The 27,619-nt window shown below is 39.8% G+C and overlaps 1 protein-coding gene across 1 annotated transcript in view; it reads left to right on the top strand.

Annotated features, from left to right (window-relative positions):
- Window positions 1-26,362, top strand: part of LARS1 (leucyl-tRNA synthetase 1) — a 47,242-nt gene extending 20,880 nt beyond the window's left edge. The window contains 14 exon segments of the mRNA XM_032210072.1: window positions 3,333-3,390; window positions 4,626-4,689; window positions 5,415-5,598; window positions 5,807-5,897; window positions 7,983-8,143; window positions 8,232-8,310; window positions 8,312-8,349; window positions 8,351-8,372; window positions 8,459-8,569; window positions 10,540-10,650; window positions 14,490-14,594; window positions 16,125-16,220; window positions 20,912-21,044; window positions 25,979-26,362. Coding sequence (XP_032065963.1) covers window positions 3,333-3,390; window positions 4,626-4,689; window positions 5,415-5,598; window positions 5,807-5,897; window positions 7,983-8,143; window positions 8,232-8,310; window positions 8,312-8,349; window positions 8,351-8,372; window positions 8,459-8,569; window positions 10,540-10,650; window positions 14,490-14,594; window positions 16,125-16,220; window positions 20,912-21,044; window positions 25,979-26,184 — 1,459 coding nt within the window. The 3' untranslated portion in view covers window positions 26,185-26,362.
- The last annotated feature ends 1,257 nt before the right edge of the window (window positions 26,363-27,619 follow it).

The following is a 27,619-nucleotide window of genomic DNA, read 5'->3' on the forward strand; positions in this document are numbered from 1 at the left end:
GCCCTAGGAGTCCCACTCCAAGGTCAGATGGCACGAGTAATCAGGACCCTGGTCTCAGGCTGCTGTCGCTAAATGCCAGGTCTGTTGTTCATAAGGCTCCCCTCGTCCGGGACTTGATTTTAGACGAGGGGGCAGACCTGGCATGTATTACTGAGACATGGCTGGGCACGGAGGGAGGAGTCCCCCTCGTAGAGATGTGCCCAGACGGATTTCAGGTGCTTCATCAGCCGAGAGCCCAGGGAAGGGGTGGTGGTGTGGCTATTGTAGTCCGGGAGTCTTTAGCACCTCGTAGGATCCCTGCTCCGGAGCTTGTCGGGTGTGAGTCCCTACTGGTGAAGCTGGACCTCAAGGGTCAAGTGGGTCTGCTGCTAACGTACCTGCCTCCCAACTGCGTTGCAGCAGCCCTCCCCTCGCTCCTCGAGTCAGTAGCCGAGCTAGCAATTGAGTTCCCTAGGCTTATGGTTCTGGGGGACTTCAATTTGCCTTCGCTCGGTGAACACTCTGACGGAGCGCAGGAGTTCATGGCTTCCATGACAGCCATGGGCTTGACCCAGGTAATTCGAGGCCCAACCCACTCAGCGGGTCACACACTCGACCTCGTATTCCTCTCGGAGCAGTGGAGTTATGATCTTGGTCTGAGGGGTAATGAGACCATACCCCTGTCGTGGTCAGACCACTGCCTACTGAGACTAGACTTCCGGAGGCCAAACCCCCACCGTAGGGAGGAGGAACCGACCAGGTGGTTCCGCCCCAGGCGACTTATGGACCCTGTAAGGTTCCAGACGGAGCTTGGGGTTATTCCTGATACTCTCGCCCACAGTTCGGTGGAGACTCTTGCTGCTGCCTGGCACTCGGCAGCATCAGAGTCTCTGGACCGGATTGCGCCACTACGGCCCCTCCGGGTCAGCGGCTCCCGGAGGCCTCCTTGGTTCACCGAGGAGCTCCGGGAGATAAAGCGCCGGAGGAGACGCCTAGAGCACTTGTGGAGATCTGATAGGTCCGAATCGAACCGGGCACTTTTGACAGCATGCAGCAAGGAATACATTCGGGCATTAAGAACAGCTAAAAGAACACACATTGCCACCTTGGTAGCGTCCGCCGAGTCCCGCCCAGCCGCCTGTTTAGGATAACCCGCTCCCTCCTAAACAGGAGGGAGACGGGGGACCCCTTACAGGGTAAGGCTGAGGAGTATGTTCAGTTCTTGGCGGACAAAGTTGCTCGGTTTCGGTCGGACCTGGACTCCACCCCCGCAGATCCAGCCGAGACACAAGGGAATGACTTGGCAGACCATCTCTGGGTTGAGTTTCAGGATGTTGCCTCTGGGGATGTGGACAAGGCTATGCGAGCTGTGAGCGCCTCCACCTGTATACTGGACCCGTGTCCCTCCTGGCTGGTTGCCAACAGCAGTGAGGTGACACGAGGCTGGATCCAGGCGGTTGTTACCACCTCTCTTCGGGAGGGGCACTTCCCCACAGCGCTCAAGACGGCGGTGGTGAGACCCCTCCTGAAGAAACCGTCCTTGGATCCAGCCGTTCTTAATAACTACCGCCCAGTCTCCAACCTCCCCTTCGTGGGGAAGGTTGTTGAGAAGGTGGTGGCCTTCCAGCTTCAGCGTACCTTGGAGGAAGCTAACTATCTTGACCCCTTCCAGTCCGGCTTCAGGCCCGGTTACAGCACAGAAACCGTTTGGTCGCATTGACCGATGATCTCTGGAGAGCCAGAGATGGAGGCCACGCGTCCATCCTGGTTCTCCTTGACCTCTCAGCGGCTTTCGATACCATCGACCATGGTATCCTTCTGCGACGACTGCGGGAGGTGGGGGTGGCGGCACTGTTCTGCAGTGGTTCTCCTCCTACCTCTCGGACAGGTCGCAGTCGGTGTTGGTGGGGGGGCAGAGATCGTCCCCGAGGCCCCTAACTGGGTGCCGCAGGGTTCGGTCTTATCCCCCTACTATTTAACATATACATGAAACCGCTGGGCGAGATCATTCGGAGGCACGGGATAAAATACCATCAACACGCGGACGATACACAGTTGTATCTGTCCGCCCCGTGCCAACTCAATGAAGCGGTGGACGTGATGAACCGGGGTCTTGAGGCTGTTAAAGACTGGATGAGAGCTAACAAACTGGTACTCAACCCGGACAAGACCGAGTGGCTGTTGTGTTTTCCTCCCAACAATTTGGCCAACGTTCCATCACTCAGGCTGGGGGGTCAAAATTTATACCCCTCAGACAGGATCCGCAACTTGGGAGTCCTCCTGGACCCACAGCTGAGTTTTGACCATCACTTGTCAGCTGTGACCAGGGGGGCATTTGCCCAGGTTCGCCTGGTGCGCCAGTTGCGGCCCTACCTGAACCGGGAGGCCCTCACAACAGTCACTCGAGCCCTTGTGATCTCTAGGCTGGAATACTGCAATGTGCTCTACATGGGGCTGCCCTTGAAGAGCATCCGGCGACTTCAGCTAGTCCAGAATGCAGCCGCGCGAGTGATTGTGGGCGCACCACGGTTCGCCCACATAACACCGATCCTCTGTGAGCTGCGCTGGCTACCTGTTGATCTCCGGGTGCACTTCAAGGTCCTACTTACCATTCATAAAGCGCTCCATGGTAGTGGATCTGGCTATTTGAGAGACCGCCTTCTGCCAATTACCTCCCTTCGTCCCATCAGATCGCATAGAGTAGGCCTCCTCCGAATTCCATCCGCCAGTCAGTGCTGCTGACTGGACTACGCGGAGGAGCCTTCTCAGTTGCAGCCCCACGCTATGGAACAATCTCCCCGTGGAGATCCGCACCCTCACCACCGTCCAGGCCTTCCGCACAGCCCTCAAGATCTGACTATCCCGTCAGGCCTGGGGATAGGATTTTACTCTCGCCCCTCCCGAATGTTGAGTGAATGTTGTGTTTTACCGCTAATTATTTTTACTCACATTTTCTTTTTGTGTTTTGTCCTGCACTCCCCTCCCCTATTATTGTAAGCCGCCCTGAGTCCCCTCAGGGAAAAGGGCGGCCTATAAATGTTTAATAAAAGATAATAAAAAAAAAAGACTACCTGTAGACAACAAATTCCTCTACATCCCTTTAGTGAAGTATTTTTGGTGTCTCTGTTTCAAGGTAAGTCATAAATCGAGGAGTACCTGTATTTGATGGAAAATAATACAGAGGAATACAAAGAATTATTACATTGGCATAACCAATAAGAAAAAAAAACAATCCTAAAATAAAGAATAGTGCACAGTCAGTGTTTTTAAAATAGTGCTTTTATTAAAAATTAGAAGATTGTTTTGAATATGACAAATCATGTAGAACAAGAAACTCTTGTCTTCCAATGCAGAGAAAAATGGCCTGTATCTGTCCGAGCAAATGGGCATCTTCTCCTTAATTCAGAGAAGGTATGATGTCTTTTTGAATCAATACTGAACATCTCTGATTACTATGGTTATGAATTAAATCCTTTCTCAGATTAAGGAGCAGCAAGTAATATGTTAATTTGTGATATTACTCAGGAAAGCTGAACTTAACATGACTTAAAGTTCTTTTTCCAAATATGGAAACACAGGCAGAAAGTTTATGGAACATTTAATTGTTAGACTTTCCTCTCCACATTGTTTTTCTAGCATATAATCTCTCTCTCTCTCTCTCTCTCTCTCTCTCTCTCTCTCTCTCTCTCTCTATCTCTATCTCTATCTCTATCTCTCTATCTCTCTATCTCTCTATCTCTCTATCTCTCTATCTCTCTATCTCTCTATCATGTATGTATGTATGTATGTATGTATTTATGTATTATGTCACAACTCTGGTATGCCCAAATATGGGAGGAAGCATACTGCTTCCTTTCTCTGTCTATCTCATCACAAGAGACCATCCAGACAGAAAGCCATTATTTTTACTGTTGCCTTTGTTACATTTGTGTTTTATGACATATACATATACACACACACACATGCAAACACACATTTGATTTTTAATAATCCAAACTGATATTTTGTAGTGCGTGTCAATATATTTGTGGCCCTTTTCTGTTTTTGAAGCTTATTGAAATCTTGGTTTCTCTAACTATGCTCTTAAAAGAGAATAACTTTTGACAAATACAATTTCATAAGAAAGTTGTTTTCAGAAACTTGCACAAAGAAGATTGAAGTTTCTATTGACTATTGAAATAGAACTTATATTAATACACATAGTACAAACAGCTGGGATTGAGAAAACTTTCTAAAGTTGAGTTTGATTCCTAGTGACTACATGGACCCACCCATGTTTGTTTATAGACATCACAGCCAAAATAGGTTGTCATTGTCTTCTATAATATTTTGGTGTCTTTTTCCCCAGTTTAGTCTACAGCGTTCTTGATTTGATTTATAGCGCTGAGATTTTTCGATAGTTTCCCTCACCCAAGAATCAACCAGGGGTTTCCAAGATTTGTTGGGGGCAGCTAGATGATATTTGCAAGTTTATCTTATATTTTGTCTGGGTTGATAGCAGATTTAGCAGTGTTTTTAATAGCTAACAGATAAAAATACTTCTCTTTCTTTGCCCCCATTAGATTTAAGTTTTGGGTCTGATTCTCATAGACAGACCAACTTTTAAATATGCTTATTTATTTTTTCTCTCCTGATTTTGTTAACAGATGTCTAAATCTACAGGCAATTTTCTTACTTTGAGTCAAGCTATAGATAAATTTTCAGCTGATGGTAAGAAGACACATTGGATTATGTTTGAATTTTGAAAACTCTGCTTGGCTGTATAATATATCAATAATGTCTATCTTATAATAGAGTTTATATTACCAATTTTATAACAGTTTATCTAGTCAAACAGCCTTCCCTGTTTTTAAAAGAGAAAACCTTGTTGATCAGCATATGAAAAACTTAAATGCATAACCTATTGGAAATTTAACAAATCAAAAATCACATTTTTATAATTGCTTTAAGTTCTGGTGTTCCTTCCAAATAAAAATACTTACGCTGTATTGCAGAGTGACAGAGCCACATCCTCTAGAATGGGGTGTCAAACTCAACGTCAACATGGTGTCGTCACTCCCCACCCTTGCTAAACTGGGCATAGCCACGGGCCAGGAGTTTGACAGCCCTGTTCTAGAAGATCTGAGGTCGCTACTTTTCCCAGTTGCCCATATGTGGGCTTTAGGATGTACAAACCACTTTGTTTCATTGGTAATCCTAAGGAAACGGTTGCTTGTGTGTTCATGCAAGCATAGAGAAAGCCTGGGAACAGCACAGTGAATGAAGTGATTTTGGCGGCATTAAATAGGGTATGCTTTACTTATATAAATTGAGTTGAAAAAAATGCCTCCTTTGAATGCTTTGCGTAGCCTTTCACAGCAAGAGTGGTGCCTCCCATCTGTTGGCTGTATGTCTTTTGCTGTTGCTTTAGAAAGTGAAACCTCTTTCCCTTTCAGGCATGCGGCTGGCGCTGGCTGACGCAGGGGATACTGTTGAAGATGCAAACTTTGTGGAATCCATGGCAGATGCTGGCATTCTCCGCCTCTATACATGGGTGGAGTGGGTGAAAGAAATGCTTGCTAACTGGGACAGTTTAAGAAGCGGGCCTGCCAGAACCTACAACGACAGGGTCTTTGCCAGGTATCCTTGAGGAAGGGTCAACTTGTTTGCTTAAGGGAAACTACATTTTCAAAAATAATAATAATAAAAATGTTTTATGGCAATCTTGCATGGTACTGTGGTAGTATTGCATGATCTGATTTACTTTATGGCAGTTTTATAGGATTCTGTCACAAAACCTTGGATTTAATTCCAATTCTATTCTAATTCTAGCTTTCTTCTCCCTTAGTGAAATGAATGCAGGCATAATAAAGACAGAACAAAACTATGAGAAGATGATGTTTAAGGAAGCTCTTAAAACTGGATTCTTCGAATTTCAGGTAAGGGTACCTGTTCTTCAGAATGTAGATTCTTAAACATTCGATTCTGCTTTCTGGCACAAATGATGTCAAAGTAAATTGCAAGAAATGTAAGCCATGTATTAATAGTATGTTAAAACAAACCAGTATAAAATAGCATTTAAAAGAAAGAACAATTCCAATGATAATGTTTATGCATTTGAATGGGTTTTTTTCCGTTTGATTACTAAAAGCTACAAATTACAGACATTACAGATGTTCACATTCTATCTTTTTTAAAAAAAAAAGTTTGATTTTTTAAAAATATTGTGAGATGAGTCTATCATAAAGGCGAGGGGAAAGAAAGCTGCCTCAGTACTACAGGGCCAGGAGGTGGTGCTATAGAATACTTTTCATCCCCTCTCTGCTTTCAGTTGGCCAGAAAAGCAACACAGGTGGTGGGAGCTCTGTCTTTTTGGTATGGCAGATTAGAGGCTGGATGCCAGGTGAGGTAATCCTTAAAAGATAATTGCGGGCAGTGAGAGCTATCTTGACACTACTATATGGAGCAGGAGGTAGAGGCAGAAGTGTGAAGAACCAGAGCACTTTTGGGAGATGAAATTTTAGACCACTGCACCTCTATCCTGTGAATTCAATTGTGCTATGAGATGTTTTACCAGTAACTAATATGACATTTTAGGTTGGAAAGCTCATCTTTCCAATCACCTTGACTTTATTGTGTAGACTGCAATCTGAAAAGAAAAAAGGCCAATCAACAGCTAACCAGACTGTCTTTTCCTACATGGTCAAATTGCAGTACATTACTATGTTTCCTCCTATCAGTTGTTATATTGGTATTTATTCTAAGGCCATGTTCCTACTCCTTCTCCCCCACAATGTATTCTATAACATCGTCACCATTAATAAAACTAGAAGACTGTAGCATCAGCTCCTTCCCTATTTCTCTATACTCGTATGTGAAGATAAAACAATTGGCCATCCCGAAGAAGGAGCCCTTTTTGGAATCAACCTGCCAACAGCAATCCCTTTGAGAGTATTCCCTTTGTATCCAGCAATCATATAATGGAATTTATGGGGACCAGCTTCAGCTTAGCAGAACTTAAGCAGGCCACAACCTATGAAGAGCTCTAGCGGGGCAATCTTTACCTTCCCAGTTTCTCTCCCATCTTGTTCTCCATGGGCTTTGTGAAGCCATCCAACCTCATTTTTCATGCTCTGATAGCATCCCAACGTGCTGTAAAATAAAAGTGTGTGTATTTTAGGAGATTACTAAACTCATCTGAAAAAAGATTGCAGAACCCTGACTAAATGGAAATGCAAAGATTGACTTTGGACTTTAAACATCGACCTGCTGAATTATAGCCTTTTGAGAATGATCTATCCTCAATGTTAAGGAGCAGAGATTAAGATTGTGCTAAATGGGACAGTATAAATAATAGACTTAATTAAATCTAAATAAATTAGAATTATTCTGATCAGATTGCAATTAGAATTGAAGAGGAAAAAAAAATAAGAGGCCAAATAATTAAAATGGTTATTTATAAAAAATATCAAAAGACAAATGGATAAAAAAACGGTATCTGCTGTTCAATTGCTCATAAGAAGGAGAACGTTTTTCATAATTGTCCATGAGGTGTCAGCAGTTCCCCAATATATACACAACAGTTGGTAATAATGTGCTCTGACTCCTTTGCACAACCCCATTCAAGGCTATGGTTCAGCTCTCTGAACTCTCCAGGCATAATAATATGATTATATTTATTGCTTCTATTTTCCACACTTCTTTACAGTAGTTTCTAATATGGGCGATTCAAAATGACAGTACAATACGTATACCACTGCAGTTATCCTTGACTTTTATGTCTATGGTGATCCACTTCTCTTTCAGAAACCTTCATACTATAAAGCTATGTAATATCAACTGGCAGGCTGTTTATTTGGTTCTAATTCCAGCTAGTGGTTGGGTCTGCAAAATTAAATCATTCCTTTTAATAATCTACTTTGGGCATATAAGTGGTTTACAAGGAAGGAAATGGTCTTTTATGCCATGTTTTCCATTGACCGTTGGAATAGTTTTTAATGGTGCTTTTGCTGGCTCTCCTTCAGGCAGCGAAAGACAAGTACCGGGAACTTGCCGTAGAAGGAATGCACCGAGAATTGGGTGTCCAGTTTATTGAATCACAGACTCTCCTGCTAGCTCCAATCTGCCCTCATGTGTGTGAATATATTTGGAGCTTGTTGGGCAAGGTACTGCTTTTCATTCACTGGTGAACGAGGGAGGGATTGCATATTGCAGAATGATGGGAATATTGCATCAAATTCTTCACCCCCAATCCGTATGTGTTAACTATAAAGGCTTGAATCCATCATGAAGGCTTCCTGGCCTGTGCCTGGGGTAGTAGATGAAATCCTTGTCCAGTCTTCCCAGTATCTGACAGGAAGTAGCCCATGATCTCCGTCTGCGTCTAAAAACTACATGCACCAGGAAAAGGAAAAGTAAGTATCCATGTCCTTTTTTCTGCAGTTATTGTTTGAAAGTTTCACGCATTTTGCTAAGCAAGACTTTCCTTTCTGTTTTCTAGAAGGGCAACAAAGAAATACCACAGAAGCCATCCCACTGCACCATTTATGTGGCCAAGAACTACCCCCCGTGGCAGCACATCACACTGTCGGTTCTACGAAAACATTATCAGGTGATTATCCTGCCTAAATTTCTCTGGCTTCAAATATTTTTACCTCCTGTTTATGCAACGGGGACCATAAATAAAACATGGGTTAAAAACCAGCATGCTAATTATACACACCCAGAATCAGTCTAAATAAATCTTTAGGAAAATAGAAAAAAACATTTCTTATTTGCCAGGATTTTTAACTTTTAATTGACTTTAGTGGTATGAATTTAACTTGCTTGCCCCGTCATGCTTTGTGTTTTGCTTTATTGCAAGTCTTCTTGGATGTTTACATAACCTGAAAGAAATGAATAATTAAGTAGTAATTAATCGTTCTTAATTATTAAATGATAATTAAAAAACTGAAAGTTTATTTGAACGTGGAGGGAAAGAATGCAATACATAAATACCTGCAGAAAAAGCAAGACATTAGCTATCCTTATGCCTCATTTTATTTACTTATTAGCCACATATTTATTTTTACCACAATACTAATGGAACAAAGGAGAGGCCACTAGCGATGGTGGGAGAGCTTTGCACTTCTGCCTAGATTGGATAGAGAGCATGTGGGTTGCCTTACCTGGAGTTCTAGATTATTGCAGTAAGGACAGTTGCAAACTGTTGCAGGAACAATATTTAGGATTTGTGAAGTGGCAATATAATAGAAGTATCCTTAGACTAGTGGGGGTACACTATACTTTGCTTTAGAGGGAAAAAGAAGAAGGAAATTTGCTTCCGTGCCCCACATTTTGGCAGCACAGTCTTGGAGAATAGGATTGGATTTTTCCAGACAGCTTGCTTTGTTAGCTTGAAATAACCTACTTTTTTTGCTGCAACTCTATCTGGCAGAGAAAAGTGAGTTATGGATGTAGTATTCAAAAGTGATGCCTGGAACAGAATTTTTTTTTTTCCCGCAGCTTAAGATCCTGCAAGCCCAATTCAGGCTGTCAACATGGCATCGTAGGCTATCGTATCTTTTGACAGCCAATTGTTTCCCTTTCCTTTGTTTTTGTAGTTCAGGTAGCCAGCAAGAATCAGGAGCCCTCTTGATATCTTTGTGGACAGCTCAGCAGGCTGGGTGTGATTACTCAGCTGTGTTCTGCTCGGTGGACCACAAATTGTGACAGCCCGAGGGAATAGCTGTCCTAAATGATTTTGAGCAAGGTGTGATATTTAGAGCATGGCTACATATAGAAACATGGCTTAGCAGGATAGAGGGGTTCCCAGTGGTCTTCTGAACTCATTAAAGAATAACTTTTAAATAGCAGCATTTAAAATTGGGGTGAAGCAGTTCTTCAGGGGGAAAAGGGATCTACAATGATGTTTAAGCAAATAGAAAGGTTAGCAGATAATTGTAGAAACAAATGAGAAACAAATGAGAACATTGTTTTGACTGTTCTCCCAACCTTCTCTTTTGGGGGAAGATTATATTGCAAGAGCCGAGGTGGCGCAGTGGTTAAATGCAGCACTGCAGGCTACTGCTAGATCAGCAGTTCAGCGGTTCAAATCTCACCGGCTCAGGGTTGACTCAGCCTTCCATCCTTCCGAGGTGGGTAAAATGAGGACCCGGATTGTTGGGGGCAATATGCTGACTCTCTGTAAACCGCTTAGAGAGGGCTGAAAGCCCTATGAAGCGGTATATAAGTCTACTGCTATTGCTATTGCTATTGCTATTATGGAGAAGATAGTGGGTGATAGCTTCAGAAAGTCTTGGAGGAAGTAGATCAGGGGTGTCAAACTGGTGGCCTGTGGGCCGGATGTGTCATGCACTGGCCATGCCCACCCCAGCTCCACGAAAAGGGAAAACGTCTTGATATGTCACATGATGGCAACATGATGCTGCGACTTTGACACCTATGAAGTAGATTATCTGCACTTCATTGAGCTTCAGAACTAAAATAAATAAAAGATCCAATTGAGGGGTATTTGTGCTTGCTTTTCCTATAGAACTGTCAATAGAAGAATAATTGGGTGTTGTTTGTTTTTTGTTGTAGACCAATGGAGGACAGCTTCCAGACAACAAAATAATTGCCACTGAACTCAGCTCCTTGCCAGAACTGAAAAAATACATGAAAAGGGTTATGCCTTTTGTAGCAATGATTAAGGTCAGCCTTTTGCTATTTATGCTACAATTCCTGCTTATAGGCTTGCTTCTTGCATTTTATGAGACTCCTGGAAATTATGCAGAGATGTGGAAGAAAATGTAAGTATGGCGCAGGATAGAATAGTGATATGGAAACACAACTTTTTTTTTTTTTTTGAAAATTCAGAGGGAGAAAAAATGAACAGGATCATACAAGTTGTGTCCCATCAGAACTATTTCTGTTTCAGATTACTATGTGTTTTGTATGAGATGTCCTGATATAAATAGATTATCTATCTATCTATCTATCTATCTATCTATCTATCTATCTATCTATCTATCTATCTATCTATCTATCTATCTATCTATCATCATCCCCCACTTCAACCCTAACCAGAGAAATATTACCTGGCTGTTGGTTCTGGTTTAGTTACATCCAGTTTAGACTGTAATATATTTTATATAGACTTGCCTTTGAAGTCAAACTGTGTATCTTATCCTTCCTTCAGGAGTTATGAAGGTATTATTTATGTTTATTGCTAAACATGTACTGTACTTTGAAATGGCATTTTATCTACATTAATTTTATTGAACATTGTTTATATGTAATAAGGACACACTAGTTATTTGTTGTGGAATACAACTTTTGGGGAAACACGTAAAGGGTGAGCAGGTTGATGATTTAAAGTGGACAGGGCTAAATTTTTCCATGGGGTTACTTGGTAGGACTTTGCGTGTGAAGTTGCCCACCACTTCAATTTTCAGCTGATGAAGGACCGCTTGCTGAATTTTGACTGCATGTTTCAGGGGTGGGGTAGAAGAACAGGTCCATGGATGTAAGTGATAGTACAGGTGGCTGTCCCCTGATAAATATCTTGCCCTTATAGATTCCTTGAGAAGATTGTGCTTTGAAACATTACAGGTAGATCTCAATCAATCAATTAAACATTTGAGAACATAAAAGAACATTGTTTGTGGCAATTACAACCTTCTCCCTCTTTATATAATCATGATTAGCTAAATGTTTAATTTACTTCCAACTGGGAATGTACTTGAATTCAAATAAGAATTCAGCTCAAGTAGGAAAAGCAGTATCATTTCAACAAACTTTAAAAATTTGAACTAAAAGAATAAATTATATTAGTGGTTGCATTTTACTTAGTGTGTTTCTTGAATTGGAAAAGTTACTGTGTTGTTATTGGAAAATGCCGCCTTCTGCCTGTAGCTGCAGCAAGGATTTCTATTCTACTCTACAGCTTCTGGTTGCAACACTGCATAGTAGTCTGTCTTCTCAAATAGAAAGATTGCTGTGATGTTTTAATAATGGGGAAAACCAATAAAAATGTTTTATTTAGACCACATTTACATTTTCTTCCTTCTGTATGAATTACCTGAAGTATGCTAGAAATCCTAATAGATTCTTAGTGCATACGTTGAAGATGTTCTGCAATAAAGTTGTGTGTCACTTGATGATGAACACAGGAAGTAAAGTAAGGCTATGACAATATATTTCACAACAGATATTAATTTTAATGAGTATTATGTGCTGCACACTTCAAAAAAAAGATGGTTAATGGTTTTTTTTTTTTTTTGGCATGTAAGAAGGAACATTTCCCCTATTTGTGTAGAGGTTGGCTTGTTTCTCTTAGGGGAGCATGTAAATCCCATCACAGCACATAAATACTAGACATCTAGTCTTTGTTTACCTCAGTTCAGCACTAATCAAATGGTCTTTCCTGCTGAAACACACAGCTTTCAGGAGAGGAGGAGAAGGATACGATAACAGTGATTCCCTCCAACCCAAAATCACTATTAGTTATTTTGGATTAGGAATCTGAGTTACTGTTGCTTTACTACTATAACTATCTGCTTTCCCCTTTCCAAACACCTTGAGAGTAGCCATACTGCACCATTGATTATGCAGTATTCAGCTTTATTATTTTCTAACCTGTGTCTTTATTGGACACTTCTAACGGAGGTATGAAAAATGTTTTCAGGAATTGGGTATGGCCATTCTAGAGAAAAGAAGGACTAGGGCAGTGATGGTGAACCTATGGCACGCGTGCCAGAGGTGGCACGCGGAACCATTTGGCTGAGTTCGTCCTTTTTTAAAGCCATTTTTTCACCCTCCCCAGGCTCCAGAGGCTTTATAGGAACCTGGGGAGGACGAAAAGAGTCTCCCCACGCCCCCGGAGGCCCTCTGGAGGTTTCATGAGCTTCCCTGAAGCCTCCGGAGCACAAAAAAAAACCAGCCCTACGGGCAAACCGTAAGTTCGGGAACGAACTTCCGGTTTGCTTGGAGGGTTGTTTTGACTGCTCCAGAAGTCTCCTGGAGATCCCTGAAGCCTTCGGAGCACCCAAAATGACCCTCCGAGTAACCGGAAGTGACTTCCTGTTTGCTCGGAGGGTCGTTTCGACTGCTCCGGAGGTTTCAGGAACCTTCAGGGGGCTTCTCTGAAGCCTTTGGAGTGCTCAAAACGACCCTCCGAGCAAACCGGAAGTGACTTCCGGTTTGCTCGGAGGGTCGTTTTGACTGCTCTGGAGGCTTCAGAGAAGCCTCCTGAAGGTTCCTGAAGCCTCCAGAGGGCATCTGGAAGGGAAGGGGCGGGGGAGGATGTTTTCGCCCTCTCCAGGTTCCTGTAAAGCCTCTGGAGCCTGGGGAGGCCGAAAAAAGCATGCAAAAAATGAGATGGAGCGCCATGCGCACTGGGTCGGTCACACATTGCATTATGGGTGTGGCACGTCCGCACACGACCTCCCTGCGCTCCCTCCACTTATGGCATGCGAGCCAAAAAAGATTCGCCATCGCTGTACTAGGGGTAACAGCAGTATTTGAGGGGCTGCCACAAAGAAAAGGGAGTCAACCTATTTTTCCAAAGTACAAGAAGCAGTGGATGGAAACTAATCAAGGAGAGAAGCAACTTGGAATTAAGGAGAAACTTCCTAACAGTGAGGACAATTAGCCAATAGTACAGCTTGCCTTCAGAAGTTGTAGGTGCTTCATCACTGGAGGTTTTTAAGAAAAGACTGGACAACCAGCTATTTGAAATGGTATATGGCAGGGCCCGGCTTGCGGGCTGGATACATCATGTACTGGGCATGCTATGCCCGGTTTAGTGAAGGGGAAATAAGTCATGTGATGCTGCTGTGACGACCTGAGTTTGACACGCTTGGTATAGGGTCCCCTGCTTGAGCAGATGGTTGGACTAGAAGACATCCAGGTCCCTTACAGTTGTATTTTGATTGATTGATTGGTATTAATTTTAGTCTGAATTGAGTAGGTATGTAGTCTCATACCTCATTATCTTGGAATGTTGTATTGCTTGCTTTGGTATTGTTTTGGTCTCTTGCAGACACTAAAAGGCTTATTAGATACTCACTGCATGTGCATTATGAGTTGGCAAAAAAATATACATTTTTTTTTTTGCAAAGCAGTCCCCAACAATTAAAATTCAGCAAGCTGTTGGAGGGAGGCAAAGGCTCTCCTATTAAAAGTATATTAAACACCTCATATGGCTTCTGATCTGCAAGTTCTGCCCCTCAGAGATGTTTCGTTTTATGTGCTTGCCAGAGTTGCTGGGAGTCAGGTGGCATATACATTTAGAAATAGTTTTCTCTTTTAAAACATTTTTCTAAATGTGCTTTTTTTAAATATTAAAAAGTAGATTTGAGACAAAAACAAGTTACTTTTAAGAGCTTTCAAAATTGTGGCTGGAATTGGCAATCTTCTGTAAACTGGCTCCCAACTGGCTCTGTTGGGACTCATAAACCAGCTGGGAACCCTACTAGAAAAGTTCTATCAAACGTTTGCTCAGCATTTCATTGATGCACTTTAAAACTTGTGCTTTTTATTGTTGACAGGAAAATTTAGAGAAGAAGGGATCCCATGTGCTTGATCTGGAGCTGGAGTTCGATGAACAGGCTGTCCTGCGGGAGAATATAGTCTATTTGACGAATTCCTTAGAGGTGAGCATTTGCTAGGAAAGCCTTAATGATATTCAACTCTTGGTAAGATTCATTGTTGCTGGAAAATCTCTATATCATTGTCTTTCAATCTTGGTAATATGTGGACAACTCCCAGGATTTCCCAACCAGCATGCTGGCTGTGGAATTCTGGGAGTTGAAGTCCACACATCTTAAAAGCTGCAAAAGTGGAGAAACACTACTCAATATCCATTGCCTGTTTATCTTCAACCCCTAGCTAGTTATACAAAGTCTATCTATAAGGTGTGTGTGTGTACGTGTACGTATGTGTCCTATGCACATGGGTCTGTAAAAGAAAACTCCATATTTATTTTTCATTTTGAGTCACAATAACAATACAACTGTAGGGATATGCAATATGGAAGTGAAAAATTGGCTTCAGGTAAGTGGCCATCCTTGATAAATCTATGGGTGCCTCTTTAAAGAAGCCACATCTTTTCCCAGACTTGTACAATAGCTACCTATCCCAGGAAAATACAGCTTTGATTTAAGGTAGAACAGCAGGTGCAATCATCTTGCTGTGTCCTGCCAATGACTGCTTAATGCAAGTATATATTTTTGAGAAGTTGCATAGCTACCTCATATCAAATTCAGGAAAAGATGTGGCTTCTTTAAAGAGCCATCTGTATGTTTGCCTAGTGTGCTGTTGTCTCCTCTGAAGCACCTTTTCCAGTTCTTATCTGAATAGCTTCCTAATCCAATCAAATCCTGTATAATGCTGGCAAATGAAAAATATTTAGTGGAAGAATTCATCCAGAATTAGAGCCCTGAAATCAATATTAATGATCTTCTGTAAGCGAAACCAGCGTATAATTAACATGTTCCTTTCCTATTATCGTCTGGACAGACATATGTTTTACCCTATTGAGATTGTTGTTTTCCCCCAAGTTGAGAAAATTATTGGAAGTTCTCAGTCTTTTTTGGGCAGTGTTTATTCCTTCTCTAAATTTAATGATTCTTACTATAAATAGAAATTGCCGCTTCTAACTGATTTTAGTGGGGTATATTTATTTGAATTTTTAGCTGCCCAATTTTGAATTTATAAAAATTCAGCTGTAAAGGACTAAGATTACAGTTAGTATATTTATTTCAATAACTAAAGTCTGTTGACTATGTTACTTGTTGTGAGAAAAAAAAAACACCTATTTTTTTAATGAGATTTGAACAGTTACTTTGAAGAATGTAAAGGCTTTGATGTGTGAAAAAAATAATGGAATGTTGGAATCTGACGTGTGCAATAGTCACTGAAGCAATAAAACGTCTTATAACTTTGAAACTGCCAAACTTGCCCAAAGTGGAACACTTCCTGGCTCAGACCTCTGAACTTGAGATCCATTTAAATCTATAGAGAAAAAGAATCAAAGCTGTGGAATTTTTAAAAATAAGAACTGATTAATCAGTCACAAAAATGATTTTATTTAACAATGAAACACTTACTTTGATACAATTGAGCTTTCTTATTAATATGTTTGAAGTGATTTTTAAAAACGATTTCCCCATTTTCTTCTAAAGCTGGAACATATAGAATTAAAATTTGCCTCTGAAGGAGATGAGAAAATTAAAGAAGATTGCTGCCCTGGAAAGCCATTTTGCATATTCAGAGTAGAAGTAAGTTTGGGTTTTTTTGTTTCTTCCTTTGTCCCTGCAGGGATGTTATTCCCAATGGTTTGTTGTTTTCTGTGAGAGCTTTACTTTTACATTAGACTTCATCAAACTTCTGCTTCCATCATTCCTATTTCGTACCCAGCTAAACCCCTGGCAAGCCTGAGTGTCTTTGGGTTTAAGGTTTTCTGTATCTGGGGATTCATCATCTTTGCTACTGGATGGAGTTGCATTCCTCCAGACAGACTCGGTGCACATTCTGTGGGTTCTTCTGGATTCATGGCTCCTGTTCAAAGAACACATGGCAGTTGCGGCCAGGAATGCTTTTGGCTCAGCTTTGTGTTCTGCTCCCATTTGGAAGTTTGGAAGTTTATTAGCATTTGTATGCCGCCCACTCCCAGGGGGACTCTGGGCGGCTTACAGACAACAAGGGAATATAAAAATTAAAAATAGAAATACGGTTATTTAAAATTACACAACATACATACCACTTAAAATGGGGCTGGATGATGATCAACAGCCCCAGGCCTGCCGGAACAGCCAGGTCTTAGTAGCTTTACGGAAGGCCGGAAGAGTAGTGGGGAGATCATTCCATAGGGCTGGGGCAGCAACAGAGAAGGCCCTCCCCCGGGGGGTCGCCAGCCAACATTGACCCGCCGATGGCACCCGGAGGAGGCCCAATCTGTGTGATCTTATCGGTCTTTGGAAGGTAAATGGCAGGAGGCGGTCTCTCAGGTAACCAGGTCCTAAACCATGTAGGGCTTTAAAAGTAACGGCTAGGTCTATTGTCAGACACTCATGTCCTAGTCACCTCCTGATTGCACAATTGTAGTGCTGTCTACATGGGGCTTCCCTTGAAGAGTATCTAGGCACTTCAGCCAGTGCTAAATGTGGTGGCATGGGCAGTTAGGTGCATTCCAAAAATTGCAGATGTTATACCTCTGCTGAATAAGTTGCGCTGTTTGCCAGTTTGCATTGCTTGTAAAGGGGTCCAATTCAAAGTGCAGGATCATATTATGAGTCCTGTCAGCTAGGGAGTTTCATCAGGTGGCACCTTTTCTGCTATGTCCTCCACTATAGAATATCATTCCTCCTGAGGCGAAGCTGGCCTCAAATCTAATTGGCCTTCCAGGAAGCTCTTAAAAATGCTTCTGTCAACTAATTTAGACATCCTATGATAGAGTAGAGCCTGCTAGTCTGCATTCTTACTAAGTGTTGCACTTGGTTTTAATTTTTTTATTCCGTTTATGTAAATTGATTGTCTTTAGTGTTTTTTTTAAAATATATTTGGATTCTGTGAGTCTTTTATACCCTTTGATCTCCCGTGACTCTGTAAGATTAAAATGGTATACAAATGTGATAAATAATAATAAAATAAAATAAAATCCTAGTGGGTGTTGTAAGATTTGATCCACAATCTGCAAGTCATATTTAGGAACATGATGGTAGGTAAGGCTGGCTAAGGCTGCTCCTGTGATTTACTTAAGTATCTGTTTTTGGTTGTTATAGAAAGTTGCTGCTTCCTACTTACCGTATTTTTGGAGTATAAAAAGAGGGTGAAAATGTGGGTATGTCTTATATACTGAATACAGCATTTTTGGCCTACCGAAACCCCACCCCCTTTGCAAAGATAGACACGGAGGGGATTTGGGAGGCTTGCAAAGTGCTCCTGAGGGCTGGGGAGGGCAAAAAAGAGAGAACAAAAATTGGGCCGTTCTTGCCCCCCCCCCCCCCCCCCGCTCCCAGGAGCTCCCAGGAGCACTCTACAAGCCTCCCAAAGCCTCTGCATGTCCCCACTTTTTTGTGTGCAAAAAATGAGACATGTAGAGGGTTTGGGATGCCTGCAGAATGCAAAGACTTTTTAAAAAAAAATTACCTCTTCAAAATCATGGTGCATCTTATACTCCGAAAAATACCTTACATCCATAGAATTGACTAGAAGTCTCTGAGAACTGAGCCTCCCTTAGAAGAGTCACCCCTTGAATTAAATGTTTCTTTTCTCCAAGCTACAATTGTGTCATTCTCTACTGAGATTGCTTTGTGTAGGGCTTGACAAATGATGTGTGCAGTGACTACAGAGAACTCCTCTATAGCGTATAAAGACTGGAAGGTGAGACAGCTTATCTGTGTATTCTTACTTGCTCAATTATTAATGGTAATAGTGCATTGGGGCTTTTTCCTCTCTTGCTATAATATTATTACTTTAATTCATGTTTAATTTTAATTGTGAACGTTGTCTGGATAATAACAGTCCTAGAATTAAAAAGAATACAAGTGACAACTCTAAGCATAATGAGGAGTTTCAGATGCTTTCTGTGTTTATATATTATATCCCTGCCCAACAGTAATTGGTTGCATATCCACCTTCTATCACAATATTTAGTTTTGCTTTGTTCCAGAATATGGAATTACTGGCTAGGTTTTAGATCAATTACCATATATAATTAAATACTTCACCTCATAATTTGTAAAGTATATTGAATGAAAATGCTGGAATATTTCTGAACAGCACAAACTCGAGCTGTTTCAGGACACGGCGTATTACTTTATTGTGTGGGTAGAAAGACTGAGCATTTGGCTGTATTAATTATCCTTTTGTGACAGCTTTGGTCAAGGCTGCTGAATTTCTTACATGTACCACATTTTTGAATTGGATTCGGTGGCAGTTTCTCTTAATAAGAAGATTCTGTGCTTCAATCAAATGGGCAAATTGAACTGTTGAGTAGAGAGCAGTTTAGGAACCCCGAACTGCAATCTGATGCATGTCAAAAGCTTGGGAATGATAGAAGCCCTGGCAGGAAATTTGACAGCCCTCATTGAACAAAAAAAGATGGTGAATCACAGTTTGCAGTATGGGAAATAAAACCTTGGTAGAGAAATGAATAGTGAACCTTTTTTATTTACTGCACAAGTTATGTTTATTTACTATTATATACAATAACTTATTTATTGTATCTCTTGAGCTTATTTCTGTGTCATCAGTGTACTGTTCTCATAATCTTGTGATTTTCCTGTTGTGTTTTCATTCTGCTCTATTATTATAACTTTGAGTTCTCTCCCTGATATTCTGGTTTCATTCTTTGCCCTAATGCCCTAGTTGATTCCAACCGATTCCCAACAAGTCTTAATCACTGCAGTTTTCTTTTCTTTTCTTTTGTATTTTTACAGTTGATTTTAGATTTTTTTTCTCTTTTTGTTTGGCAACATCTTAATTCAACAGTTGATAATTTCTTTTGTGTACCAGCTTTAACCTACTTCCTTTGCATACCAATTCATTCTGTTATCTGCACTATACTATTTTCTCTGTTAGCATGACTTATTTTTCTATCCATCTATCTGTTATATTATCCCTATTAAGATCCCCTCCACCAATCTTCCTTGATTTGACTGTCATCTTGCTCTCCTCTTCTCATAATTTATCACAGCTGTGTATCTTGTCATGGACATGACTCACTGATTTTGGTGTTAGCATCCACATTAGGGTGCCTCCTCCCCCTTTGTCCCTTATTCTGGTGCTGCTCTTCGCTGCTTTGTCTTTTGGTAAGAAGATCATATGCTAAAGGAGGGGAAGGGCAACTACTTTTCTACCCTAGTCTTGCCCCTCTAAAAGTTTTCCCCTCTTGGGACCCAGATCATCACTTCTAACTATCCTATTCCTCTTGGTTACTTATCAAGTCTCTTCCTTTGCACTATTTCCCCATTTTATTGTCTTTTTGGGTATAATTTTATTAAAAGTGTTAATTTCAATTAAAATTAAAGCAAAAATTAATGCAAACTAAAATAGATTAAGAAGGAAAAAAGAGCAATGAATGAATGAATGAAAAAAGAGCAATGAAAAAGCTAAAGTACAGAATGAAAAAATGGCAGAAGAAAAATAGCAAAGAAAGAAAAAGATATAAAGGAGTGCCTTTGATTTCCTTTACAGTAATTATACATACAATTGTAAATCTATCTCTTTCTCTAAAGCATGGGCATCCAACACTTTGGCTTGGGTCACAGCGTGAAGAGGAATTGTTTTCAGATGCATACAAATATATAATTCAGTTTTATAATGTAAAATGACATAATAACATTAAAAGTTTATGATCTTGTGGGGTTGCATTACTAGCTGTGAGCTGCTGGTTGGACACGCCTATTCTAAAGTTATATTATGACTCTTCTTTCTATAATATATCTAATTGTCAAAATCATACATCATGTTCATTTCCCCCCTGTTTTATGCAAGAAGTTCATAAGGGGTTTCCAGTCAACAGTTAAATGTAGATACTGGCTTTTTTTTCTAATCAGACAATCATTTTGGGCATCTCAGCAAGTTCTATCATCTTTACCAATCATTTCTCTGTCATAGGTATTGCCAGTTCTTTCCATCTTTGTCCATACAGTAATCTTGTTGCCTTATCAAAAGTTCCATGACTCTCCCCCCCCCCCCCCCCCGTTTATCCATCAGTTCTGTAAGAATATCACCACCACAATAGCATATCTGAGTATAATGCAGAGCATGGAAAATCTGACAACTGTGTCAGAAACGAGTGTAGATAATTTACAGATAATAGAAGAAATTATTGTGTATGTGTAGCACAATTGGAAACCAGACTTGTTGATGAGATGCTAGGTATAAGCCTGTGTATTCTGTGTCTCCAGTTGACTTTGAAAAATCCATGCAAAATACAGATTTTTTAAAAAAACTTTCTTTACAGCCTGGTGTGTCTATCTGTCTAATAAACCCTCAACCAGCAAATGGACACTTTTCTACAAAGATTGAAGTCAGGCAAGGGGATGGCCGAGATGCAATAATAAGACGCTTAGTGAAGATGAACAGAGGAATTAAAGGTAAGATGTGGACTCAGGTTCAAGTTTTTATTTCCGACAGATTTTAGATTTTTTTTTAAGAAGAAATAGAACACATCTCTGGTCTCCACAAGCCTACAGCACTATATCTAAATCTCTTGTCTAAGACCAACTGAAGCTCAATCCCTTATGATCTGGACTTGAAGGAGTTTGTGTTGAGGTTCTGATACGTGGAGGAGCTGGTTTCAAAACTCCAGATGTGCAATTGGTACTACTGGTGATAATTATTGGCTTTCAGCAGATTTATAATTTCAGTGTGAGTGATGCATTAATTTAGTCATATGTGTCTTGAGTTACCCCTTCTGCTCATTTCATACTTTTGTAATGATTGAACTTTTAAGTCTTACCTTTCTGGAGATATGCTAGAGGTGGGAAGTATTCACTTTATTTATCTCAAAGCAATAGGCCATAATGTCTTGCAATGTTAAGGAAAAAAGCAAATGGACTTCCTCACTCAATAGCCAGAAATGATACTCAGTGTTGTGGTGAAAAAGTAGTTCTTTCTAGCTTGCCAAAAGGAAATTAAGTTAGTAGAAAGCAAATATGTTAAATTTAATATATTTTTATTAGTGAAGATGAAATCACATTTGTAATTTTAGATTATAATAATTTTTTTTGTATTTTTCAATTAGAAAATGCTTCCAAATCACTGTTGTAACAAGAATTGTCTTGAACTTCTGAATACAGAAATTGCTTCATTATCATTACATTATTTTCCTTATTCTAAAGCTTAAATTTGGATACATGTGGCTAAATATAGACTGAAACTAAAATGCATGTTAACATCAGTATGATTATTAAATGCTGCTAATCCCGGTAAAAAGATTAAGAAGGGTTTTTATGAAGGTGCTTTGGTTTAGGAAACCTCTGTGGCAAAAGAGGTGCAGTGGCCGATGGACGGTTCTGACTGACAATAAATTTATGTGGTGAGTGATGAGGCAATATAGTGTAGTGGTTACGATGCCAGCCAACATGTGGAGATCCGGGTTCTAGTCTACCCTTAGATATAGAAGCTCACAGAGTGATTTGGGGCGAGTCAATCAGCTCATTATGCCTCACAGCCTTTTTGTTTTGGTGAAAGAGAGGGGAGGGAGAGGGAAGTGTTTGACTCCTTTGGCAGCTGAACAAAAAAGAAAAATAGAAATCTAGGAAATAAGCCATCAGATAAATGTTTGTGGGGAGCATAATCATGTTTTGCTGAAGCTGATAGATCTATGATCACTCTGATCATAGATCAATATATGATCTATATCATATCATAAATCAGCTATATGATTAATGTTGATCATTGAGTGATTAATGCTTTCTCTTCCAAATTTCTAGTCCCAGGAGGGGAAAAGGGAATTTAATGACACTGTCTTTGTATGCCTTTTCTTTTTTACACTCTACTCCTGCACAGATTCTTTTCTAAGAACGCAGATTGTTAAACTTTTTATTTTTAAGTTAACTCCACACTCTCCTTCATAAATTGAATGTTTGAATTCTTACCATTAATCAGTAAAGGCCTTTCTTCATGAGAATTGTTATCTTTTATTTAAAGTCACCAAGACTTTGAGCCCGAACCATAGCTGCTGTGCTGAAGAGTTGACAAAACTCCCTTTCACAAGGAGATATTTTCTTTTTTGCTCTGTGTCTTTGCAGTTATATCCGAATAGGGAATTATATCTAGGCCCAAACTTTCCATAGATAATTTATTTTCTCATCACTTCAGCTGCTTGTGTGTTTTGATCGTAGGGAAAGGGACAATTTTCATATTTTGATGTGAATCTGTTTTCTTGAAAAACAGTTAAGGGGGAAAAATACATAACTTGTCTTGCCAGACGAAAATAGTACAACACATTTCAAACTTGGGCAGGCAATTATGAGAGATCCATAACCAGACCGTTTTGAAGTGAATGAAAAGACATTGAGACTAAATCAGTAATTCTTCTGAATGGTTGTTTCAGAAGATGTCACAGTTAGGCAGGCACTTAAAAAGATTGCCTGATGAAAGGGAGCTGTGAACTTAGGAAGACTAAAATAGCCGGCTCATTAGGAAAATTCTGTTTAGCAATTCCTTGAAAAGTGGATTGTAGTTTTTGAAAAGGTTTCTTTCTTCAAAAAGGAAAAAAAGACTATTGTACCTCATGACAAAACAGATAACTAGCTGCTTTTATTGGAACACTTTCTAGTTTTATGGAAAGAATAGTATCAAACCAGCCTATAATTGCTCCTCCCTTTCCCTTTCAAAATAGCATATAAAAGGATATCACCGTTAAACCCGTTACTTGATTTTTGTCTCAGCTTCCCCTCTGTAACATAATTTACTAGAAATGAAGAAATGAAATACTAAAAAAAGGGGGAGGGAAGAGTCTTAGACATGACAGGCAGAGACTTCTGTAAATGAGAGTCTTAGCTTCCAGAAAAATAACTCCTTATGTTTTGTGATAGTTGCTGTTAGATTTTCCTAAAACAGACTGAAGTTCTTTGCCTCTAGCACATTGCTATTTTTAAATAGGATAATTTTAAGATGACATCTTGCTACCTTTTTTCACAAGGAAAATATTGGACTACTTGGCAGTATTTCACCAAAATAGATACTTGCCATTAAGAATCCCTTAAAGTGAAGCCATTTGGGATGGATAATGATCTAAAATTACAACAGTGAAGAGAATGGAGGGATTTGGTGGAGGGGTTTGCTTATTTGTTGTTGTTGTTGTCAACCCTGCAAATGTTTATTCAGTGCAGCTTCAAGTATATACATATAGATTTTTTCCTGGCTGTAATATATCAGAAAAAACAATATCATACAAGGTGACTTTTAAAGTCAGTTGTTGTAACAGGATTTGGACGTGTTTAACATGGTGGTTTTTTTGGAGGAACTTAATTAACATCACAATGTTGGAAAGAGACATTTAAGCCAATGCTCAGTTCCCTTTAGCCCTTTATCTAATGGAGATAAAGATTTATCTAATTTATCTAATTAATAAATTTGAACTATTATTAATAAATTGTCTAATTAATTAATTGTCTGATTAATTCAATTTATCTAATGTTCAGCCTTTGCATGAAAATATCGTGTGACATGTATATGCTGAAATAGAAAATTAGCCTGGTGAGAGTCATTATAGGCTTTGCCAGGAAAAAGGAAATATGTATATGTGACTATCAATAACAAGAGACTGATTCAAATGAGACAAAGACTAAGGAGTAGAGAAGGAATGTGTAGTTTTTTTAGATTAGATTTCCCCGGTGTGTAGATTAGAGGTGCTTGTGTACAGTTTTCAACTTCTTTCTCACTAGGAGGTAAGTGATCCCATTGAGAATCATAAAATTTAAAGGGGTTATTCAGGCCTTTGAATCCAATCTCCTATGTAGGTCAGGAATTTTAATGTATCCTCTGTGTTTGTCTACATTCTACTTGTATATATCCAGTGAAGGGCAATCCATCACCTATTTTGAGTAATTGCTTCCATTATCAAACTGCATTGATTGTTAGGAAGTTTTTTTGCCAACAATATAGAACAAGACCTGACTATCTTTTGTGTGACATCCATTCAGCTTTTTGAAAACCGCTATCATCTCTCTCTCTCTTTTAAATATTTTAAACTCCTTCAATCTCTTTTCATGGGTCTTGGTTTCTTGTTCTTTAATCATCCTCATTGCTTTTCTCTGAATCTATTCCAATTACTCTGAATCCTTTTTAATGTGTGGCACCCATAACCTCAATAGAGTACTATGATTGAATCAGACCCATGTAAAAGAAGTGGAACTATGTCTCCTATAATTTAGAAACTACACTGATTCAGCCCAATATTTATTTTTTTGCCCCAGCAAGATCATATTGCTGATTTGTATTCAGTTTTGCATGCAAGATCTTTTTCACAAGTACTGTTACCGAGGTAATGTATATTTGATTTTTAAGTGAAGAACCTCCATTTCATTCTGTAATTTTCAGTTAATTCCTCTAATCTTTAAAGAGCATCTTGAAATCTATTTTTGTCTTTTAGTAATACCATCCAATTTAGTGTTAACATGGAAATATATTAAGTGGTCCCTCTATTTTTTTATGTAAGTCATCAATACAGAGAAAGACATTAGGAGAATGTCTTGGCAATGATGAGGAGGTGACACTTCTCAAGGGCTAGTCTTTATCAGCAACCTGAGTGAGCAGATGAGAGACTTCTTTGTGAAGAGCCCTTTTAAAGTGGGCTCTTCACTGATAAACAAGGAGCACAATTTAAGAAAGTGGTTCATATTTCTAATACATTGCGTAAAAAAAAGCAAGAAAGAAAACTTTGTTCTGTAAAAAATGTTCTGTTGTGTTAACATACAGACCGTACTCAGTTAATTTTTTCAATAACTTACTTGAAATATCATTAAAATCTACATCTTAAACATCATTAAAACAATTAAACAATCTTTTGGAAATTCCCCAAATCCCTCATGGAGTCAGTACTATGTAGTAATTGCTCCTGGAAGTTTAGCTTGACAGAGCTTCAGTGTATCTTAAGAGGGTTGGAATTGTGGGTGAAACTCTGCCTCCTTATGTAAACATGATTTGCAAGTCTAATAGAACATTCAGGGAACTCAAAGCCTTCATGCATCTCTGTCTGGATGGAAAAATGGGGATACTTCTCTAGGTGATTCTGCTCAATGAGTCACATCTTTAATCAAATGTCGTGTGTACTCCACTCCTCCCTTGCCTTTTAATTAAGCCTTAATTCTGAAGGGTTTCTCCATCCTTTAAAGCAGTGGGCCCGAAGAGCAAAATGTAAGCCTCTATCAAGGCATTTTTTCAGGAAGCTGGGCAGGCAACAACAGCAGCTTATACTGTTAAAGTTATCCATTTTTGTTATGTCTTTTGCATCAGTCTTCTTGTGATTTGTATACTAACGTTACCTCTCTTACAATTATGTCTTTAAATTCTTTTTCAGATCTTTCCAAAGTAAAATTAATGCGATTTGATGATCCTCTCCGGGGACCCCGACGTGTTCCTGTGCTTGGGAAGGAAGATGCTGAGAAGTCTCCCATTTTAGATGAAGCTGTCTTTCATATAGACCTAGCTCAAAAGAGGGTTCGACTCACTGAGAATGGACAGACAACTGATATTGGAGATACATTGGTCTATTTAGTTAATTAGATTTTGCAAGTGTTGGGTTAATCAGTGTTAACTCTTTAATCAACATGGATGCTTTTCAGACGCTTGCTAAATTCAGGCAAACTTAACTTCAAGGGGGAAAAAAAGTTCATTTGCATGGAGATCAATCTCCTGCAGTTTTTAAAATGTGGATACAATAAATCTATTTTCCTTGCCTGAGGCTTTTCTTGAGAATGTCCTTCCTACTTCAAGCCAAGGTACAGAGTTTATTAAAAAATAATGTTTATGTAATTTGACATGCATGTGCAATATTGGCACTTATAATAGCAATTCTGGACTATATATAGTAGAAATATTGATATGTCAGAAGTGAAGTCACCCTGGCCTTTATCTAGAGTTGACCATCCTTTTGAGAGAAGGCGATCCCAGTAATTTGGTGTGTGACACCCTTGAGAGCAAAAAAAGCAACAGGATTCTATTTAAAAACTTCCCCGGAGCTTTGTTTCCATTTGATTTTTCCATTTTGACAGTGCGTGGATCAAGTGTTTCATGCAGTCAGCATCCCGTGAGGGGAAGGAAGAAAATTGGAGCTCTATAGAATCAGACTTCACTGCAAGTGAAGTAGGCTCTTTGTTTCCCTTTATACCAACCTTCTCCAGTTTGACGATCTCTCTTACGTTTTGGGCTACCTTCCATTGATATTAATTAATATAGCAATAGCACTTAGATTTATATATTGCTTAATAGTGCTTTATAGTGCTCTCTAAGCGGTTTACAGAGTCAACCTATTGCCCCCAACAATCTGGGTTCTCATTTTACCAACCTCAGAAGGATGGAAAGATGAGTCAACCTTGAGCCCCATCCATCAGGATTGAACTCTTGGCAATGAGCTGAATTAGTCTGCAGTACTGCATTCTAATCACTATGCCATCATGGCACAGGATGGTGAAATGGCCAGGGATATTGAGAGAAAATACTGGTGTTTGTCTGAGAAGTCTTCAGAATCATGAAATGCCATGCCAGTCAAGTGATGTATTTCATCTAGTTCTCCTGTTGATTGCCTTCAGTCTGAATTACTGTCAGAATCCTACATTTAGCCAGTTGTATGTAGGCTTTAGAAAGAAGAACGTTCTCATGCTGAAGAGAACTGATAAAGAAGACAATGGTCATGTCCCTGCCCCATTATATAAGCATATTGCAAGAAACATTTAAAATTCAATTTAAGCCTGGAGGACGTTAGGGAAGGCATATTTACAAATTGAGAAATAAAGGGATGATGATCATCCATTTTATATCCTCCCTTTCTACTTGCAGACTACTTAAAATGAATAAAAAATAGACTGATCTACAATAAAACACAAATAAGTTAAACAAAATCAGTTAAGTTATGAGGCTAACTCAAAAGGCCAAGTGAAAAGGAATGTTCTTGACGGTTGTCCTGAAAACAGAATGAGCAAGGACTATAAAACTCTTGGGA

Source organism: Thamnophis elegans, chromosome 2 (genome assembly GCF_009769535.1).
Source record: "Thamnophis elegans isolate rThaEle1 chromosome 2, rThaEle1.pri, whole genome shotgun sequence".
Taxonomy (NCBI): Eukaryota; Metazoa; Chordata; class Lepidosauria; order Squamata; family Colubridae; genus Thamnophis; species Thamnophis elegans.